This window comes from Megascapheus bottae, chromosome 34 (assembly GCF_031878675.1).
Source record: "Megascapheus bottae isolate mThoBot1 chromosome 34, mThoBot2.hap1, whole genome shotgun sequence".
Lineage (NCBI taxonomy): Eukaryota > Metazoa > Chordata > Mammalia > Rodentia > Geomyidae > Megascapheus > Megascapheus bottae.
Window position 1 is genome coordinate 5,570,486 of NC_143542.1, and position 18,969 is coordinate 5,589,454.

Sequence of the window (18,969 nt, forward strand, 5' to 3'; positions counted from 1 at the left end):
GCCTGCGCAGTTACCCCCAAGGCGCTGCCCGGCTTCTCACGTGCGCCAGCGCGCCTGCGCAGTTACCCCCAAGGAGCTGCCCGGCTTCTCACATACGCCAGCGCGCCTGCGCAGTTACCCCCAAGGAGCTGCCCGGCTTCTCACGTGCGCCAGCTCGCCTGCGCAGTCACCCACAAGGCGCTGCCCGGCTTCCCACGTGCGCCAGCGCGCCTGCGCAGTCACCCACAAGGCGCTGCCTGGTTTCTCGGGTGCTCCAGCGCGCCTGCGCAGTTACCCAGAAGGCTCTGCGTGTCTGCTCAGGTGTTCTCTCCCCACCCCTGTCCGACGTGTCTGGTTTGTGTCTCCGTCTCGAGGCCTCGGGGTCGCCATGCGTCCCTGGCTCATGCCGGGCGGGCGCTTTCCGGTTTCTCCCTCCGAGCGAGTCCAGCCAGGTGGAGACAACGAGATAAGCGCCTTCACCAGGGCCCAGCACGGAATGCCGCCCGCGGGGGCGAGCTGCTGGGCACAGAGGGGCGCAGGCCGCGCCCTCCGAACGCCCCAGAGCCACAGCCCCCGGAGCGGCCGGGGAGGCCGGGGCGGGCCCCGGGCGCACGCAGCCCGGAGCTCGAGCGGCGGCGGGCCGGCGGGAGGGGACGCGCGGAGCGCGGGAGTCCTCGAAGGGGACGAAGCCCCGGGTCAGGTGCGGCCGAGGCGCGGGCTCGGGGCTGCGGGCGGGCCCCGAGCCCGTGGGGTCCGGCTCTGAGCTCCGACTTTGTCCTCTCCAGTCTCCATACGAGCGGTTGAGTCAGAGGATGCTGGACGTTTCCGGGGACCGGGGTGTGCTGAAGGATGTCATCCGAGAGGGTGCTGGAGACCTGGTGGCCCCCGACGCCTCGGTACTGGGTATGGCTGCAGCTTGCTTTGGTTGTGTCCTCGGGGAACTACACGGTTTCACTTCCTTTGGGGCAAGGGAAATTGGTGTTTGGGAATTGGAATCCAGGCTATTTGGTTTTAGCTGATGTGCGCCACCGTACCTGGATCGTTTGAAGATGGGGTCTCCCTAACATTTTTAAAGTTTTATTTTATTGTGGGTGTGATGTACAGAGAGGCTGCAGTTCCATTCATCCGGTAGTGGCTGCATTACTTGTTGAATATTGTTACCCTTTCCGTGTTTTTCTCCCGCTTTCTCTTCCCTCACCCCTTCTTTTTTGTTTGTTTGTTTTTTGTTTTTGAGCTGTGGTCTTCTTACTCCTCGCCGCCCAAGTAGCTATCATGACAGGCCTGTCCAAGTAGAAAAGCTCCTTTTAGATTGGAGATGTTCAGAGGAAAGTGAGGTTTCCATGTTTCCCCAGTGCTGGTTGTGAGGCACATCCGCTGACACGAGCTCGTGAGCTTGAGATGCTCAGCCAGGTATCCAGGCCTTACTCAGTTTCTAGTACCCAGTTTCCAGGACTGACCGTGAGCGAATCTGTGAATCATTGGGGAGAGGGGACAGTGGTCCTAGGGCTTGAACTCAGGGCCTAGGTGCTGCCCCTGAGAATTTTTGCTCAAGGCTAGCACTGCCACTTGAGATGGGCCATAGCTCTACTTCTAGAATTTTTTTTTTGGCCAGTGGTAGGGCTTGAACTCAGGGCCTCAGCACTGCCCTTGGGCTTTTCTAAAGGCTAGAGCTCTACCACTTGAGCCACAGCACCGCTTCCAGCTTTCTCTGTATACATGGTACTGAGGAATCGAACCCAGGTCTTCGGTGCATGCTTGGCAAGCATTCTACCAGTAGGCCAAACTCCCAGCCATAGTTTTTTTTTTTTTTTAATCAGTTTTGGAACTTGAACTCTGGTCCTGGGCACTGTCCCTGAGCTCTTCAGCTCAAGGCTGCTGCCTTACTCCTTCAGCAGTAGTGCCACTTTCTGTTTTCTGGTGGTTGATTGAAGATAGGAGTCTATGAGGATTACAGGTGTGAGCCACTGGTGCACAGCTCATTGGCAATGTTTTTAAACTTTCACACTTTTTTTTTTGTTCTCTGTTCTAGTGAAATTTTCTGGTTACCTGGAACACATGGATAAACCTTTCGATTCAAATTGCTATAGAAAAACTCCTCGACTGATGAAGCTTGGAGAGGGTAAATTCAGACTAGAGCTGGGGAAAAAAAAGATTTTGGGGAAGAGAAAAGGCACCATGCATTTGGGTTGGAAGATATTCCAGAGCACAGATCTGAGTTGGTTGGTTTTTTTCCTACTGAGGATTGAACTCAAGACCTTGTGCAGGAACAGATGCTACTGGAATCACATTTCCAGTCCTTTGTGTTTTGTTGTATTCAAAACTTAATTACATTAGTGGGGGGTTGCATTGTGACATTCCCACACATGTAAACAGTGTGCACCCATCAATCTGTCCATCATTCTCCCCATCTCCCTCTTAAAGAATTTTCAGCAGGGCCCAGGGGCTCATAACTGTCATCCTAACTACTCAGAAGGCTGAGATCTGAGGATCACAGTTCAAAGCCATCCCGGGCACTAAAAAGAATGTAAGACTGTAATCTCCACTTAATCACTAAAAAAAACCATGAAGTGGGGCTGTGGCTCAAGGGTTAGGGCGGTAGCCTTGAGCTAAAGAGTTCAAGGACAGTGCCTAGGCCCAGAGTTCAAGCCCTATGACCAACCCCCACCCCCCAAAAAAAAAAGAATTTTCAGTAGGCCTCATTGTTTCCCTCCAGACAGACAAAGCACTGCAGAGCACATTCATTCTCACCACTCTGTCAGTTGTCCTCTTTCCAGCCCTGGGCACCCATCACTCTCCCATCCAAGCCTGGTTTAGTTTCTGAGGCTTCTTTTGTCTGTTTTTATGATAGAATTTCAGTAACAACTGCTCCGGCTAGTCTCAAACTCTCAAGTGTTCCTCTTTCTGCATCTACTTCCCACAAAGTAGGGTTGGTAAGGCTGGATTTGGGGGAGGGACCAGTATTCTTTCTTACCTCTCGCATGGCCTGCCTGGCCAGATAGCCTTTACACCTTGGCTTGCCTACTGGACGTTTGTCTTAGTTCTTGTGGGCAGTAGCCGTCTTCCAAGTGCTTTCTTCCCACCAGGCCTGCTGAGATGAGAGTCTGCAGTCTTGATTAGTGTGTCCTTTCTCTTAAGGAAGGGATGGCAGAGACTGAGAATGGGGGAGAAATAAGCAGTTTTGGGGGCTGGTACAGTGCAGTCACAGTTGACTGTAGCTGGGGCATCATGGTGGGCTCCCTGAAAGCAGGGACACGATGAGCCCTAAAGTATGTGCCTCATGTGTATCAGGGCAGCAACCAGCATGTGGTGAGGAGATGTGGAGATGGAGCCCTGCTGAGCCTGGAAAATGTGGGTTTGGGGGCAGTGGGACTCAGGGCTGCCTGAGCAGTGGGCTGGAATCATGGCACAGAAAGCCTGGGTGTACCTATAGAGGTTTACATTGGGAAGGGGGAGAAACAGATTGACCAGCATTGAGCAAGCTGCTGGGAGCACTCCAACAAGTTCTCCACCTGTTCTGCCAGATATCACGCTCTGGGGCATGGAGCTGGGTCTTCTGAGCATGCGGAGAGGGGAGCTGGCCAGGTTCCTGTTCAAGCCGACCTACGCCTATGGCACGCTGGGGTGTCCTCCGCTCATCCCCCCCAACACCACTGTTCTATTTGAGATTGAGCTTCTCGACTTCCTGGACTCGGCCGAGTCAGACAAGTTTTATGCCCTCTCAGCTGTAAGTTTCAGAGCCAGTAGCAGCAGTGTTTCCCGGGAGGAGTGTGGGTTTGTGCTGGGTTACTCTACATCTCCTGCTCTGCTAATGGCAACCAAGCCTGGGCAGTCACGGGGCGTGGGGTGGTCTGTAAGTCCTAGCTAGCTAAATGTGCTGGGCAGTGTGGGATCCTGGGGGTTTCTAAATGGGCTCTTTGAGCAGCCAGGTCACCCTTGTCATTTCCTTCCGCAAGACAGTGAGCATGGGCCTTTCAGCAGGTTAGCTGTTGGTAGCTCAGAATTAGGGGCCCTGTGTAACCCATGGAGGCAGCCAGGCCTCGGAGAATGAAGAGCTTCTGACTCGATAGGTCACCCAGGGCTTCAGGTGTAAGCTGGACCAGGATATATGGTCACTGTCCTCTTGGCAAGGGCCATTGTCTCAGGCTGTACAGACTACCACTATAGATAGACATGCGGAGAAGAAGCACACACAGCAAATGATACTGATTTTATGCACCCCGACTGTCTTGCCTTTTCTTTGTCACCCTTTCCTATACCTTCTATAGACAGGGCTTGTCTCATCCGACAGGCTCTGGGGCCTCCACTTCCTGAGGTGTCTCTCCTTTTCTTCAGTCTCATAAAGCCTGAGGATCTGACTGTGGCCAGGCCAAAAGAGGCTTAGCAGAGGGTTCTTCTGCACCAGGGCTCTGAGCGAAGTGCCTGAGCTGTGCTTGTACCATGTGACGGTTGTGAGCCCTGAGGTCCAGGCTTAGCCAGCTCCTTCAGTTTCAAGTCCAGGGACAGCCCAGGATAGTAGCTGACTCTAGAACGGCCCGTAGCCTCTGCATCTACAGGCAGCCAGCACCCGTTTTAGTCTGCACGGGGGAAACTCAGCCCCTAGGCACCCAGCTTCATTTCTGTCTGTTCTGTCTGAGCTGCAGGAGCAACAAGAGCAGTTTCCACTTCAGAAGGTCCTCAAGGTGGCAGCAACTGAAAGGGAGTTTGGCAACTACCTTTTCCGCCAGAACCGGTTCTATGATGCCAAAGTGAGGTATAAACGGGTAAGGAAGCTCCGGCAGTGAAGGATACGTGCACCTCAGAAACACTGTATCTCTCCTTACTCTTTTGTTTGTTTGTTTGTTTTGTTTTGTTTTGTTTTTTGCCACTCCTGGGCTTGAGCTCAGGGCCTGAGCACTGTCCTTGGACTTTCTCAAGGCTAGAGCTCTACCACTTGAGCCTCAGCACCACTTCTGGCTTTTTTTTTTTTTTTTCTTTTCTACGTATGTGGAACTGAGGAATCGAATCCGGGGCCTTCATGCATGCTAGCCAAGCACTCTACCACTAGGCCAAACTCCCAGCCCTCTCCTTACTCTTTTTTCTTTTCTTTTCGTGTCAGTCCTGAAGCTTGAACTCAGGGCCTGGGTGCTGTCCCTAAACTACTAGTACTCTACTACTTTAGCCACAGCTCCACTTTTAGCTTTTGGTGGTTAATTAGAGGTAAGAGTCTCATAGACTTTCCTGTCTGGTCTGCCTTTGATCCTCATATCTCAGCCTCCCGAGTATCTGGGCTTATAAGGCTTGAGCTACCAGTGCGCAGCTCTTTATGGGCAGCCATTATAAAAGTCTCATGCAGGATGTAGTAGCACATACCTATAATGCCATCATCACTCAGCTGACAGGAGTTTCAGGCCAACTAGCTCTGCACAAAGAGATTCTTATTTCAAAAGGAAAAGAAGAAAGAAAAGAATTTGTTTTTTGCCAGTCCTGGGGCTTGAACTCAGGACCTGGGTACTGTCCCCAAGCTGCTACTACTTCTTTTTTTTTTATTAAAATATTTTATTAACACTGATTTCATTTATTTATTTTGCCAGTCCTGGGGCGGGAACACAGGGCCTGAGTGTTGTCCGTGGGCTTTCTCAAGGCTAGAAATCTAGCACTTGAGTCACAGTCCCATGTCCAGCTTTTTCTATGTATGTGGTACTGAGGAATTGAACCCCAGTCTTCGTGCATGCCTAGGCAAGCACTCTACCACTGGGCAAAACTCCTGGCCAACTGTTTTTTTTGTTGTTGTTTTGTTTTGTTTTGTGGGTCATGGGTCTTGAACTTGGCCTGGGCACTGTCCCTGAGCTCTTCAGCTCAAGGCTTACTGCCCTACGCCTGGGCTGGGTGCTGTCCCTGAGCTCTTCAGTTCCAGGTTACAGCCCTACCCTGTGAGCCAAGCCCCACTTCCCATTTTCTAAAGGTTAATTAGAGATAAGAGTCTCAGGTCCTTTTGTGCCCAGGCTGGCTTTGAACTTTGATCCTCAGATCTCAGCCTCCTGAGTAGCTAGGATTACAGGCATGAGCTACTGTGCCTGATTTTTTTTTACATCATATTTCAAATGTCAAGTTTAACAAACAAGCATTCAAGAATGGAATCTCTGTATGCAATCACTGGCATATAAATTTAAGAACAAAATTAAAATTAAGCTGAGAGTTTGTCATAGATACGTATCAATCTGTATAGTATATCATCATGTCTATAGAGTATATATCTATCATAGATTTTTATGTCTATGACTTATGTTTGCATACCTCCAGGATTGTGTCAGTGACCTTGAGTACCTGAGTACTGAGTCATCGCGCTTGTACTGGTTGGATCTAATATCTTCATATCAAGGAGACCATGAGCCTTTTGTTCCTTTGGTCTTGGCTTATCTCACTCAACATGATTTGCTCTAGTCCATCCACTTCCCAAGAAATGTCATTATTTTAGCTTGACTGGTGGCCATGTAGAATTTCATTGTATATAGGTTCCACATTTTTTGATCCATTCATCTGTAGTGGGGCATCTGAGTTGTTTCCATATCTTGGCTATTGTGAATAGTGCAGCAATGAACATGGCTGTGCAGGTGTCCTTATCCTATCCTGGGTTATGATACCTGAACTGCTTTTGATCAAGGCTAGCACTCTTCCACTTAATTTACAATGCTACTTTTTTTTTCTGTGTTGTGGTACTAAGGAAATGAACCCAGGGCTTCATACATGCTAGAAAAGCTCTCTATACTAGGCTACATTCCTAGCCCCTCATTGAGCCCATTTTTTGTACTTTATATATTTTTGTTTGGTAGAAATAAGGATTGAGCTCGGGTCTTACTCTTACTTTGTTTTCCTTTACTAGATTTGTGTGTGCTTGCTTGCTTGCTTGTTAGTCTTGGGGCCTGAGCTCTGTGCCTGGGCACTGTCCCTGAGCTTCTTTTGCTTAAGGCTAGCACTCTACCACTTGAACCACAGCGCCACTTTTAACTCTTTGTTTTTATGTGGTACTGAAGAATCCAACCCAGACCTTCATGTATGCTAGGCAAGCACTCTACCACTAGGCCCCACTCCTGGCCCCTCCTCAGTCTCTTGAGTGCTGAAGCACGGGCGTGTACCCCAGCGCCCAAGGGCTGAATTGGCCATTTCCCATTACTAGTTGTTTGTTTGTTTGTGTATATACATATATAACACCTGTTATGTGTATGTGTATGTGTGTATATACATACATACATACATACCTGTCCGGGGCCCCCGCCTGCCCTCCCTCCCTCAGGCCTTGCTGCTGCTCCGTCGGCGGTTGGCTCCCCGTGAGGAGCAGCACCTGGTGGAGGCTGCCAGGCTTCTCGTTCTGCTCAACCTGTCCCTTGTGTACCTGAAGTTAGACCGTCCAGCGGCAGCCCTGCGCTTTGGACAGCAGGCTCTGACCATTGACCAAAGGAATGCCAAGGCCCTCTTCAGGTGTGGACAGGTGAGCAGGAGAGTCCACATCCAGGCAGGGAGCAGCGGTGCTCAGCTCAGCACCGGAGCCCCTGACGCCTGCCTTTGCCACAGGCCTGTCTCCTCCTGACCGAGTACCAGCAGGCCCGGGACTTTCTGGTGCGAGCTCAGAAGGAGCAGCCCCTCAATCAGGACGTCAACAACGAGCTGCGGAAGCTGGCCAGGTGAGTCCCAGGCCTCAGGACAGGCCTGTGGGCTCGCAGAGAGGACTGGCTGGGCTGTGGCCCAGAACCTGCCCAGAGGCTCAGTGCTCAAGGCCCGGAAGTGGCACTTCCTCTCTCTGTGCCACCCTACAAATCTGTGCCATCCCGAGTGGTGGGCCCATGAGGTTCCTTAAAGGGTTTTGTGCTTGAGACCCTGCCCGCCTCCACTGCTTGCTCCCAGTGGACCACGGTGCCCAGTAGGTCGTGACAGGACTCCCCACGGGCCTGCGGGGATTCTCATGAGTCCTTTCTTGAGGATCAGGTGTTCATTGTGGAAAACCAGGTGCCCCCTGTAAGTCACCTTCTAGTAAACAGCCTCTGCCTGCTTGGCGCCGGGGACTCCGCAGCCTCATCGTCAAGGATGGGATCTGGAGCACTAGCTAAAGGTTGCTGGGCTCTAAGGTGTGGAGTTGGGTTCACTCATGGCGTTTGTAGGCATTTCCTCTCACTGGGAGAGTGGGAGGTGGGAACCTGACTACTTAGCAGGGAAGTTGCAGACACTGAGCGTAGAGAGCCACTGGGAATGACACGGCCTGAAGCCCGCTGATGGGGCCACTCTCTCTTGAAAGAAGGGCACTGGGAAGCCTTGCTTGTCTCCCTGCCCTCCCGGCAGCCCTTCGCCCCTTCCTGGCTCAGGCCAAAGCCTGCTGGATGTCAGCTCCTTTTTCTCTGCAGCTGTTACAGGGACTACATGGACAAAGAGAAAGAAATGTGCCACCGGATGTTTGCTGCTTGCGACGAGGGCTCCTCTGCAGGAGGAAGCTGAAGGTGAGGAGGGCTGGCAGGATGGGGGTGGGGGCAGGAAGAACGTCCAGGCAGGCAGAGAAGCATGCTGTCCCCCAGCCTTGGCCATGAGTGGGAGTGGCCATGGGGCCCGTGAGGCAGTGGGGCAGTGATTGTCCACAAAAATCACTTAGAGCTTTGATGTTTTTTGTTTGTTCTGTTTTGTGTCATGGGGCTTGAATTCAGGGCCTGGACACTGTCCCTTAGCTGTTTCATTCAAGGCTGGTGCTCTACCACTTGAGCCACCTCCATTTCTGGCTTTTTGGTGTTTTATTGGAGACAAGAGTCTCAAAGCCTGGGCTGGCTTTGAACCTTGATCCTCAGATCTCAGCCTATGGGTAGAATCGAGCTACTGAATTAAGCTTTGACTTTGGTGTTGGTGTTGGTGTTGATCATGGGGCTTGAACTCTGGGCCTGGGCGCTATCCCTGAGCCCTTCAGCAGCTCAAGGCTACCGCCCTACCCCTTGAGCCACAGCCCCAGTTCCCATTTTCTAGGGATTAATTGGAGATAAGTCTCACATTCTTTAGTGCCCGGGCTGGCTTTGAACCTTGATCCTCAGATCTCAGCCTCCTGAGTAGCTAGGATGACAGGCGTGAGCCACCACGCCCAATGAGCTTTGACTTTTCTTAAACCCTTTTTGTGTGTTCTGTGTTCAACTCTCACGTGTAACAGTGAGCATATGTGGGATGTGGTGGCTCACTAGTGGGGTGAACAAGCGGGGTGTTGAAGTGGGGGTGCCGGCCCTTCGTCTGGGCTTTCCTGAGAACCTGGAAATTCCCCTCATTTTACCTGCTACGAGTTAGCAGAAGGAGAGGCTCCCACTTGCAGGCTGGCGAGGCCTTATGTCTCTTTCTCCCATGCGCACACAGGCTGCTTCGGCAGGCCTTGCCAGGACCAGGTGCCTCCGCAGTCTGCTTTGCTCTGCGCCGAGGAACACGGGACACCTGCTCTGCTGGGCAGACAACTGGGCTCCCTAGGGAGCAAGTCAAACAGGAGCGAGACCACAGCTGCTCGATGGCCTCACCTGTGAAGCTGCCTCCTGGCTGATGGGACCCCCCACCCCAGCGTGCAGCTCCAGGGAATTACTGGTAGGGCTACAGGGAACCAGCCAGCATTAGGTTTTTGTGGGTTTTGTCACCAGAGGTTTTGCCAAACACAGCTAAACATGTCCACTTGTGCCAGTGCAGAGTGGCTCTTAGTCCCCCTGGACAAGCCCTGTGCCAAGTCAGTGTGTGAGCTGCAGCGTCTCCCTGCCCTCATCTTGGAAAAATCTCTCCCCCAAAGCAAGATGGAAGGGTGAGTCGCGCACCAGGTTTAGAAATAGAGATGTTACAGGTGGTAGTCTCCACCCTAGGCCAGATATGAGTGAGGGGAAGAGTACAAAGTGAGGCTTTGAGTTTGGGTACGCAGTAATACGGGTCATTTCCATGGCAGCTGTGTAACTGACTGCATGCAGTTTCCGGAATGCCCAGGCCTGCTGTGGGCACAGTGTAGGGATTTGCTTCATTTGAGAGTACTGAACTACACCGCTAGTGTGTGTGTGGGGAGGGTTCTCCTCACCATGACCTCTTCAGGACCCCATCCAAAGCTGCACTGCAGGCCTGTGGCCCAGCTGCAGGTAGGGGACTGCCCTACGTGCAGGGGTGCTTCTGGCCAAGTGAATGCTTAGTTGCTCTGTGAACCTGGGATTACAGGAGTCTTGAAACTGGAAACCCAGTTTGCATCACTGCATTTTCCAGCACTGAGAACCTTCCCTGGTGCTTGCTAAGTAGTGCCTGGATCAGTCTAAACCGCCAAGATGGTGGGCCAGCCTCATCTGGGGGACCCCAGCATTAGCTCCTTCCTTCCCTGGCCGTCCAGTGACAAAGCCTTTTTTCGAGCACCAGCCAAAATGGGTTCACTGACAGGATCTTGTGAGATGTGACCAGGTCCTGGTGGAAGTGTGCACAGAGCTTGGCGAGTGGAGCCCACGCCGTTCTGAGGGCCTGGGGTGCCGGCAGCCTCGCCCTGCCGCAGCCTCGCCTCGGAAGCACAGAGGCAGCCATGTGCTCGGCTTTTCCTCACACCTCCTCTTCCCATACCAACCGCAGCCCCAGTCTGGAAACACTTGGGGCAGAACCCTGAGCTGACGGGGGCATGTGGAGCCTCTGAAGCTGTCTCCTTGGCAGTGCTGGAGGAGGTGGGCGGGACTGGCTGTGGAGGTGAGAAGTTGCCATGCTGGTGCCAAGCTGCCGCCAAGCTGCCCTCTCTCTGCTGTTGCAGGCGACAGTGATAGCAACAGACCTCTCTGTCATTAGCCCTTTTTGGTAGAGCATCAGTTTTATTGGCTATCTGTATTTCATTTAATTTTTTTTTTTTGCCAGTGCTGGCCTTGAGCTCAGGGCCTGAGCACTGTCCTTGGACTTTCTCAAGACTAGAGCTCTGCCACTTGAGCCTCAGCACCACTTCCGGCTTTTTTCTATGTATGTGGTACCAAGGAATCGAACCCCGGTCTTTGTGCATGCAAGGCAAGCACTCTACCACTAAGCCAAACTCCCGGCGCCTTAAAAGAATTTTTTTTGCTGGTTGTAGGGCTTGAACTCAGGACCTGGACACTGTCCCAGAGCTCTTCTTCTCAAGTAGTGATTTGCCACTTTGAGCCACAATGCCACTTCCCCATTTGTATTTTTTATGCAGCTTTTCTTTTTTTTCAGTCCTAGGGCTTGAACTCAGGACCTGGACACTGTCCCTGAGCTTCTTTTGCTGAAGGCTAGAGCTCTACCACTTGAGCCACAGCACCACTTCCAGCTTTTTCTGTGTATGAGATACTGAAGAGTTGAACCTGGGTCTTCATGCATGCTAAGCAAGCACTCTGCCACTAGGCTACGCTCCTGGCCCTGTTCAGGCTGTTCACTGAGGACCCCTGCCCCTGCTTCTCCTGTGGTCTTGTCTGTCACTGGCAGGCCTCTGTGTGTGAGGGCGTCAGCTCAGGAGTCCTCCCCCAGTACCTGGTGGTTTCTGTTCATGTGGTCTGGCCCATCACCGTGCCTCTGCAGTGCCAGGATGGGGTATAGATGGCCGCACCAGAGGGAGTGGGGCAGGAGCCCCAGCGAGAAACCCCTCCCCCTCCCCCCAGCTCTTCCTGAGCCAGCCAGCCTCCAGGGCCTTCTGTGACTTCTGACGTGCAAGGGAGGGAGGGACACAGACCTTCTCCAGTGGTGTCTGCATGGGCGTGCACCAACCCCCTTCATCGCACGTCAAATGCAGGACAGCTGTCAACAGATCGGGCCTCTGTTCTGACACCACTGATGGGAACATCCTTCCTCCATGCTTCCCATACTTACGGAAGCTGAGGCCTCTGGGGGAGGAAGACGATGATGGAGAATTTACCCAATTGGCCCTTTAAAAGCTATGTCTTGGGCCAGGAGTTTGGAGTAGTGGTAAAGTGCTTGCCTAGCATGCACAAAGAACTGGGTTTGTTTTTTCGGTACCACATGCATAGAAAAAGCTGGAAATGGTGCTGTGGCTCAAGTGGTAGAGCTCTAGCCTTGAGAAAACCCAAGGACAGTGCTCAGGTCCTGAGTTTAAGCCCCAGGACTGGCAAAAAAAAAAAAAAAACTATATCTCTTGGGAAGTTAGAGCAGCTCCCAGGAAGCCCTGGTGGAAATAAAACCAACTGTAGAGGTCCCAGAAGCTACGGACCTGGAATCTTGGTCTGGCAAGTGTGCACATAGGAACGGCAGTCTCTCATGGTCTGGGGCGAGTTCTGGGGCCGGTGGAGTCCTCCACAGGGCTCCCTTGATCCAGAATGGCCATCCCATGTCCAGGCTCCTGGCCGGTTGCCAGGAAATCATCTTCTCTCACATAATGTGCCTGGATTGGACTGGGAATCTGTTTGATCTGCTTGTTCCTAAAGAGATTAAGACAGGAAGCCTGTGATCTAATGCTGGGTCTGTGCAAGCTACTGGATTCATCGGCTGCCTGAGCAAATAGCACCATTTGTGTAAAGGCATGTCTGCAATTTGGTATGAGGTTCATTTCCCTTCCGGCCCCCTCCCCATGGTGATTTTTCTGGGAAGCCAGCGTTGCATTTTCTGCAGATCACTGGGGCAGCGTCGCATGTGGCCAGTGAGGGCAAGCCCTTCTAAACCTGCAGACAACACAGACTCAGGCTCGTGGTGTGGGCCCGGCGGTGAGGTGCCTCCCCTCCCCTCACAGGAGCTGTGTCTGAAGCCACCCTCTGTTGTCTGACCATAAACGCTTCCCTTAGCTTGTTCCTTTTGGGGCGCCCCTTCCTACCAGGCTTCCTTGTGAGTTTCTCTGGCCTTTCACTTGGTCACATCTGCTCTTGCAGCTGTAACTCCCCGAAGCCTGCGTCCCACCGAGACCTGCCCCAGTGGGTGAGGGAGCAGCAATGGGGCCATCCCTGGTGCTTCAGGGCACAAAGAGCTGGCTTCCCTTCCTGGTCTCCAGGCCAGCCTCAGGAGGCACCCACCCTCCACGAGTCCTCGTGGGAGGCTTCCAGCCTCGCTCTGGCTGTGACTGTCTCTGCAGCTCCCTGGGCCTCGTCTCAGCATCTGTCATAGTCAAGGTCACACATGTATCTTTAGGTTGTGCTCCCCAGTCCATCAGCTGTTGGCGTGGCCTGGTTTAAGTTTCTTGGGTCCACTCTTACCTCTATAAGCTCTGCATCCAAGCAGGGGTCCTGCCACCCAGCCAAACAGTGAGAGCAGTGAAGCTGAGAAACGGGGAATTAACACCAGGTGCTTGAGGCCTGTCCCCACCTTGTTTGCTGGCTGCCTCCCTCTCACTCCTTAGGGGCATGGACTGAGCTCTTCTGATTTAGCCGTTACCCACGTAACTTTCAAGGAAAAAAGGCAGTACTAGGATTTGAACTCAGCTTCCCAGACTTCCACTTGAGCCATGCTCTTTTGGATTGTTTTCTGACTTTAGTTTCCAGGTAGGAACTTGTGTTCTTGCTCATGCCAGCCTTTTGCAGTTCTGTATCTGCCTCCCTGAGCGACAGGCTTGAACTGCCACTGAGCTCTGTTTATTGGTTTTGCCTTGGTTTATCTCAGGCTGTGACCCTTACACTCTCACCTCCCAGGTAGCTGGAGTTACAGGCTAGGCCAGGCCCGCTTTGTTTTATGGAGGTGCTGGGGATTAGCCCGAGGCAAGCCCTTCCCAGTGGAGCACGTGCCAGCCCTGTGCTCTCCCTGCACCCCTACCCTCCAGCCCACAGACCAGCAAGGAGCAGAGAGGAACCGGTGAGCTCAGCATGGCAGAGGGGGTTCACATGTAGTGGAGAAGGACCTGTGCGCACAAGTTCTGTCTGTCATGGACGCCAGTCCTGTCTGAAGACCAAAGAGCGAGAGGAGCCACAGCTGTCAAGAGCAGCAGAGGCAGCGGGAGAGGAGCCGCCTTCCAGGCAGGACTTGTTCACACCTGACAACCCAGGGCATCACCTTGTTGATGGACTGGATGTGATTTGAACAACACCTGCCAGGCCAGTTTCCTGCTGCTTTGCCAGAAACAGTGCAGCGGGACTAGGAATGGCGCAGAGATGCTTCCAGGGCCGGTTAGCCACCAGTGGTCCCAGATGTGCCCAGTGGTGGGGTGGGGCTCAAGAGGAAAGGGAGCAGTGGATGTCCACTGGACTGTGTCCCACATGGGCCCCCTAGGACAGCCTGTGACATTAAGCTGATCCTGAGCTGCGGAGGGCTGTGGCCCCGAGGCCGGCTGGACGCAGTGGTGTTAGGGTGAGGTGCGCCTCACTGGGGAGGCGGACACGGGCCCCATGGGAATGAGTGGTGGCCCAGCCTTCTTTTGATCAACTCCAGTGTCACTGTGAAGAGGAGCCCTAGGCGGGGTCGTGGAGGGAGGGCTCCCGCCCCACCCCTCAGCGTCCTGGGCTCCTGGTTCCGGGGTGACATCACCCTCCGTGCCCTCCATTGCATTCTCACACTCTTCTTCCATTACCGCGGATGCCGGTGTCACCTGCTCGGTGTGGATTCCACATGCTCCGAGCCCTTTCCGGAGGCCGTGGGAAGCAGCTTGTTAGTCTTCTCTGTGGGACTGCCATTGTCTTTGCCGTCTTTGGGCTTATCTTTCCTCCAGCCACAGATACACCAGCCTTTTCTTGCTTTGCATTTCTGCCAGCTTTCAAATTGAAATGTGAGCTTTTCTGTTTTTGTGTATTTCTTTCATGCTTAAGGCATGAGCTCTTACTGGCCCCGGTTTGTAATTCAGCCCTGTAAGAGCGGTGTGGGCAGCAGCGCTCGTGCTCCCGCCCGTGCCTTCGCAGTGTGTTCTGCGTAGATGGGCTCAAGGCTGGTTTTGAAATCACTTCATGGGGCACGTGCCATACTGAAAGGACTTTGCTGTTTTCACTTGGTTGTCACGAAGCCTTACGGTGAACATTTGCAAACCTGTCCAGAGAGTTTGGCCTAGTGGTAGAGTGCTTGCCTAGCATGTTTAAAGACCCGGGTTCGATTCCTCGGTACTACATACATAGAAAAAGCCGGAAGTGGTGCTGAGGCTTGAGTGGGAGAGCTCTAGCCTTGAGAAAGTCCAAAGACAGTGCTCAGGCCCTGAACTCAAGCCCAGGACTGGCAAAAAACAAGAAAGCCCTCCAGAGGTAGAGACCTACCACTTATCAGGACCTGGTTTGACAGATACTAAATTTCTGCTGCTGTTCTCCTCCTCCTCCTCCTCCTCCCCCTTCTTCTCTTACTTCTCCTTCTCCTTCTTTTTCTCCTTCTCCTTTTTCTTCTTCTCCTCTCTCTCTTTTTTTTTTTTTTTGGTGAGTCATGGGTTTGAATTTGGCCTGGGCACTGTCCCTGAGCTCTTCAGCTCAAGACTACTGCCCTACCCTTGAGCCAAGCCCCACTTCCCATTCTTCTTTAAGTCATACAAGTGCCACACATTTATACCAACAAAGAGCAGTTTAAACCAAACAACAAAGAGCAGTATGTCCCCAGCCCCAACTCACTCTGCACAGCTGACACCCCTCATGGGAAGTAGCTATCCTTGATGTGCTTTTGGGGTTTTGTGTGTTTATTTCTATTTATTTATTGTTTGGTTTGGTTTTGGTTTTGGTTGGCTACGGGGCTTGAATGCAGGGCCTGGGCACTATCCCTGAGCTCGGCTTTATTTGTATTAGTTTTATTTTGGTGGTACTAGGAACTGAACTCAAGGCCATATGCTTGCTATATTTGTTTTGTTTTGTTTTTCGGTTGGTTGTGGAACCTGAACTCTGGGCCTGGGCACTGTCCCTGAGCTCTTCAGCTCCAGGCTATTGCTCTGCCACTTGAGCCAAAATGCCACTTCCAGTTTTCTGGTACTTGATTGGAAATAAGAGTCTCATACTGGTCTCAGTGGTTCACGCCTGTAATCCTAACTATTCAGGAGGCTGAGATCCGAGGATCAAGGTTCAAAGCCAGCCTGAGCACAAAAGGACCTGAGACTCTCATCTCAAATTAACCTCTAGAAAACGGGAAGTAGGGCAGTAGCCTTGAGCTGAAGAGCTCAGGGGACAGCGCCCAGGCCAAGTTCAGGCCCTGTGACACACATTTAAAAAAAAAGTGGGCTTGCTTTGAACTGCCATCCTCAGATCTCAGACTCTTCCTGGCTAGATTAGTTTTAGTTTTAGTTTTCTTTTTTGCCAGTCCTGGGGCTTGAACTAGATTTTTTTTTTTTTTTTTTTTGGTTGTGGGACTTGAACTGTGGGCCTGGGCACTGTCCTTGAGTTTCTTTTGCTCAAGGCTAACACTTTACCACTTGTGCCACAGTGCCACTTCCTGCTTTTTCTGATTATGTGGTACTGAGAAATTGAACTCAGGGCTTCATGCATGCTAGGAAAGCACTCCTACCACTAGACCACACTCCCAGCCCTAGATTAGTTCTTTTTTTTTTTTTTTTTTTGCCAGTCCTGGGCTTGAGCTCAGGGCCTGAGCACTGTCCTTGGACTTTCTCAAGGCTAGAGCTCTACCACTGGAGCCTCAGCACCACTTCTGGCTTTCTTCTATGTCTGTGGTACCGAGGAATCGAACTCAGGTCTTGAGCGTGCTAGGCAAGCACTCAACCACTAGGCCAAACTCCCGGCCCATCCCAGATGGATATCTTTAACACATTGGGAGAAGACAGTGTAGTTGCTGTCCCTTGTCCTGGCCAAACTGGAGAGAGATGACACTTCTGGCGTCTGAATCCCGTGTGTGTGTGTGTGTGTGTGTGTGTGTGTGTGTGTGTGTGTGTGTGTGTGTGTGTGTGTGTGTGTGTGTGTGTGTGTGTGTGTGTGTGTGTGTGTGTGTGTGTGTGTGTGTGTGTGTGTGTGTGTGTGTGCGTGCGTGCGTGTGCGTGCGTGTGTGCGTGCGCGCGCACCTGCACGTGCACGATTCCAGATCCACCACGCCCTTCTGTGACCCTGCTCCTCATCAGCCTCTGACTCCTGGCTGCTGATAAGCAGGCTTTTGGCTGGCCAGGTTGCTGTCTCCTACCCCGTCTTGCTCTTAGGGCCATGGCCGCAGTGTCTACAGGACACTCAGCTCAGATTCCTCAGCTCAGATACTGTCGCCCCAGCCATTCCCCATGTCCACGGGCAAGGAGAGTGGGGCCAAGGCTGGTGAGGACATGGATCCTCAAGTGGCCTGGCTCAGATGAGTCGGGCAGGAAGCAGCCAAGCAGGCGTTCCAGGCAGGTGGCTGGGAGTTTGTGGCAGCGTCATGTCAGCGGAACCTGGCTTGAAAAGGCCCACCACACTGCTGTGTACAGGTGCACAGAGCCTGAGGCTCAGAGTTTGCTCACCACAGCCCCGGTGCAGGGCAGCGTGGGGAGGATCCAGCTGCAGGCGTGAGAGCAGGGCTCTCCCCACAGCCCAGCTCCTGCCGTGCACAGTGGACAGGGACCGTGCAGCAGGAAGATTGGGGCAAGCACAAAAGCCAGGTTGAATTCTAGATCAGCTCCTAGGTTAGCGAGCTTGGCCTGCGTGGACTTTCCACGAGGCACAAACGAAGCCAGTGGGAGGGAGGAGAGCAACTACAGGGTGAGTATAAGTGCGTCTACACTTCATTCCCCAGGGGCCTGGCACCCTGGACTCGGGGTCTCCCTGGAGAGCAGCTGACCTGGCTTTTCTCCAGGAGCAGATGGGGTAACGTAGTGGATGCACGTCCTGCCTGACCCGAAGTTAGCCTTGTCTGAAAGCCCCGAGGATGCCTTGGGCTCTTCTTGACCCTGGTTTTCTTACTTTTCATCATTGGTTGTGGGACTGGAGCTTGGGTCTGGACACTGTCCCTGAGCACTGGTTCTTAAGGCTAATACTCTCCTACTTTGAGCCAGGCTCCACTTCCAGTTTTCTGGTGGTCCATTGGAGAGTCTCAGGAACTTTCCCACCAGGCTGGCTTGGAGCCACGATCTTCAGATCGCAGCCTCCCGAGTAGCCAGGGTGACAGGCGTGAGCCATCGCCTGTCTTGACTGGTTTTCTGAGATTGGGTTCTGTGATGAGTTTTGGAGTCGTCCTGCCCACTGGCAGCCATCTCCTGAAGCACTGGGGACAGCAGGCCACACCTGCTCCTCCTTGTCTGCCATTGACCAGGCCCCTCCCAGGTGGGCAGCGCCCTGAGCCTGGCTCCCCTCACACCACGGTCAGCTGGTCTCCGGGCCCCTCGGGGTCTGCCGTGTATCTTTACTGTTCTGTTTGATGTTTGACCTTAGGTTCTCCCACCAACCTCAAGCAGAGCAGCGGATGGGATGGACGGAGCCTCCAGGCACAGAGGCATCCAGTACCTTTCACCTTCACCACGCACCCCTGCCCGCCCCCACCCCGTACCCACCCTGCTGCCAGGTGTTCCCTGTGGAACAGCAAAGGCAGCTATGAAAAGGAGGAAAGTGGGCTTTTGAAAAAGTGGTTTCTTGTTTTTGCAAATGGAGTCGGCCCTTGGCACTTGTCCCAGCCCTAGCCCCCTTCCGCTGAGCTGTCCCTGCTAAATGCAGATAGAGATTGCTTTGTGTGTTTTGTTGGGTTCTATGTTTTGAAGGGAGAATTCGGTTACAAATGTTTTTGTTGTAAATAAAACACTTCCTTGTTCCAGGAAGAGCTGTTGGGATCAATGTGAGGTCAGCTGACTGCCGTAGGTGATGTGGAGAGACTCCCTTTGAGACCTGGCAGGGTGGGACTCAGGCTTGGTCAGGGGAACAATAAAAAGTGTGTTTGGACTGGGGGCTCCTGCCGTGTACCCCAAAGCCCATTAGAAAGTGGGAGATCTTCCCGTTCCTGGACCGAGGAGGCTCCCTGCCCCTTCAGACCACTCACTGAGCAGGGGCTCCTCCAGTGCTGCTCTCCGTGTCTCTGCCATCTCCTCTTAGGCTGGGGTGCTGTGCCCATCCTGGGCTCCCCCTCCCAGCTGCTCCCCTGGCTCCCCGCCAGCCCCGCCCCTCTCTCGGCACCCTTCTTCCAGAGTCTTCTCCACCCTGAGATTCTCCACCATTTCTCCATGGCTGGCTGGGCAACGCAGACAGCAGGCCCTGGTCCTGC

General features: G+C 53.1%; 1 protein-coding gene across 1 annotated transcript; it reads left to right on the top strand.

Annotated features, from left to right (window-relative positions):
• The first annotated feature begins 308 nt into the window (after positions 1–308).
• On the top strand, positions 309–18,534 carry Fkbp6 (FKBP prolyl isomerase family member 6 (inactive)). The gene is made up of 9 exons (XM_090324039.1): positions 309–679; positions 765–882; positions 2,009–2,098; positions 3,501–3,703; positions 4,620–4,739; positions 7,250–7,444; positions 7,528–7,637; positions 8,352–8,444; positions 18,150–18,534. Exons 1-8 carry the CDS (start codon positions 368–370, stop codon positions 8,440–8,442), a joined length of 1,239 nt encoding a protein of 412 aa, XP_090180165.1. The 5' UTR covers positions 309–367; the 3' UTR covers positions 8,443–8,444; positions 18,150–18,534.
• Positions 18,535–18,969: the final 435 nt, after the last annotated feature.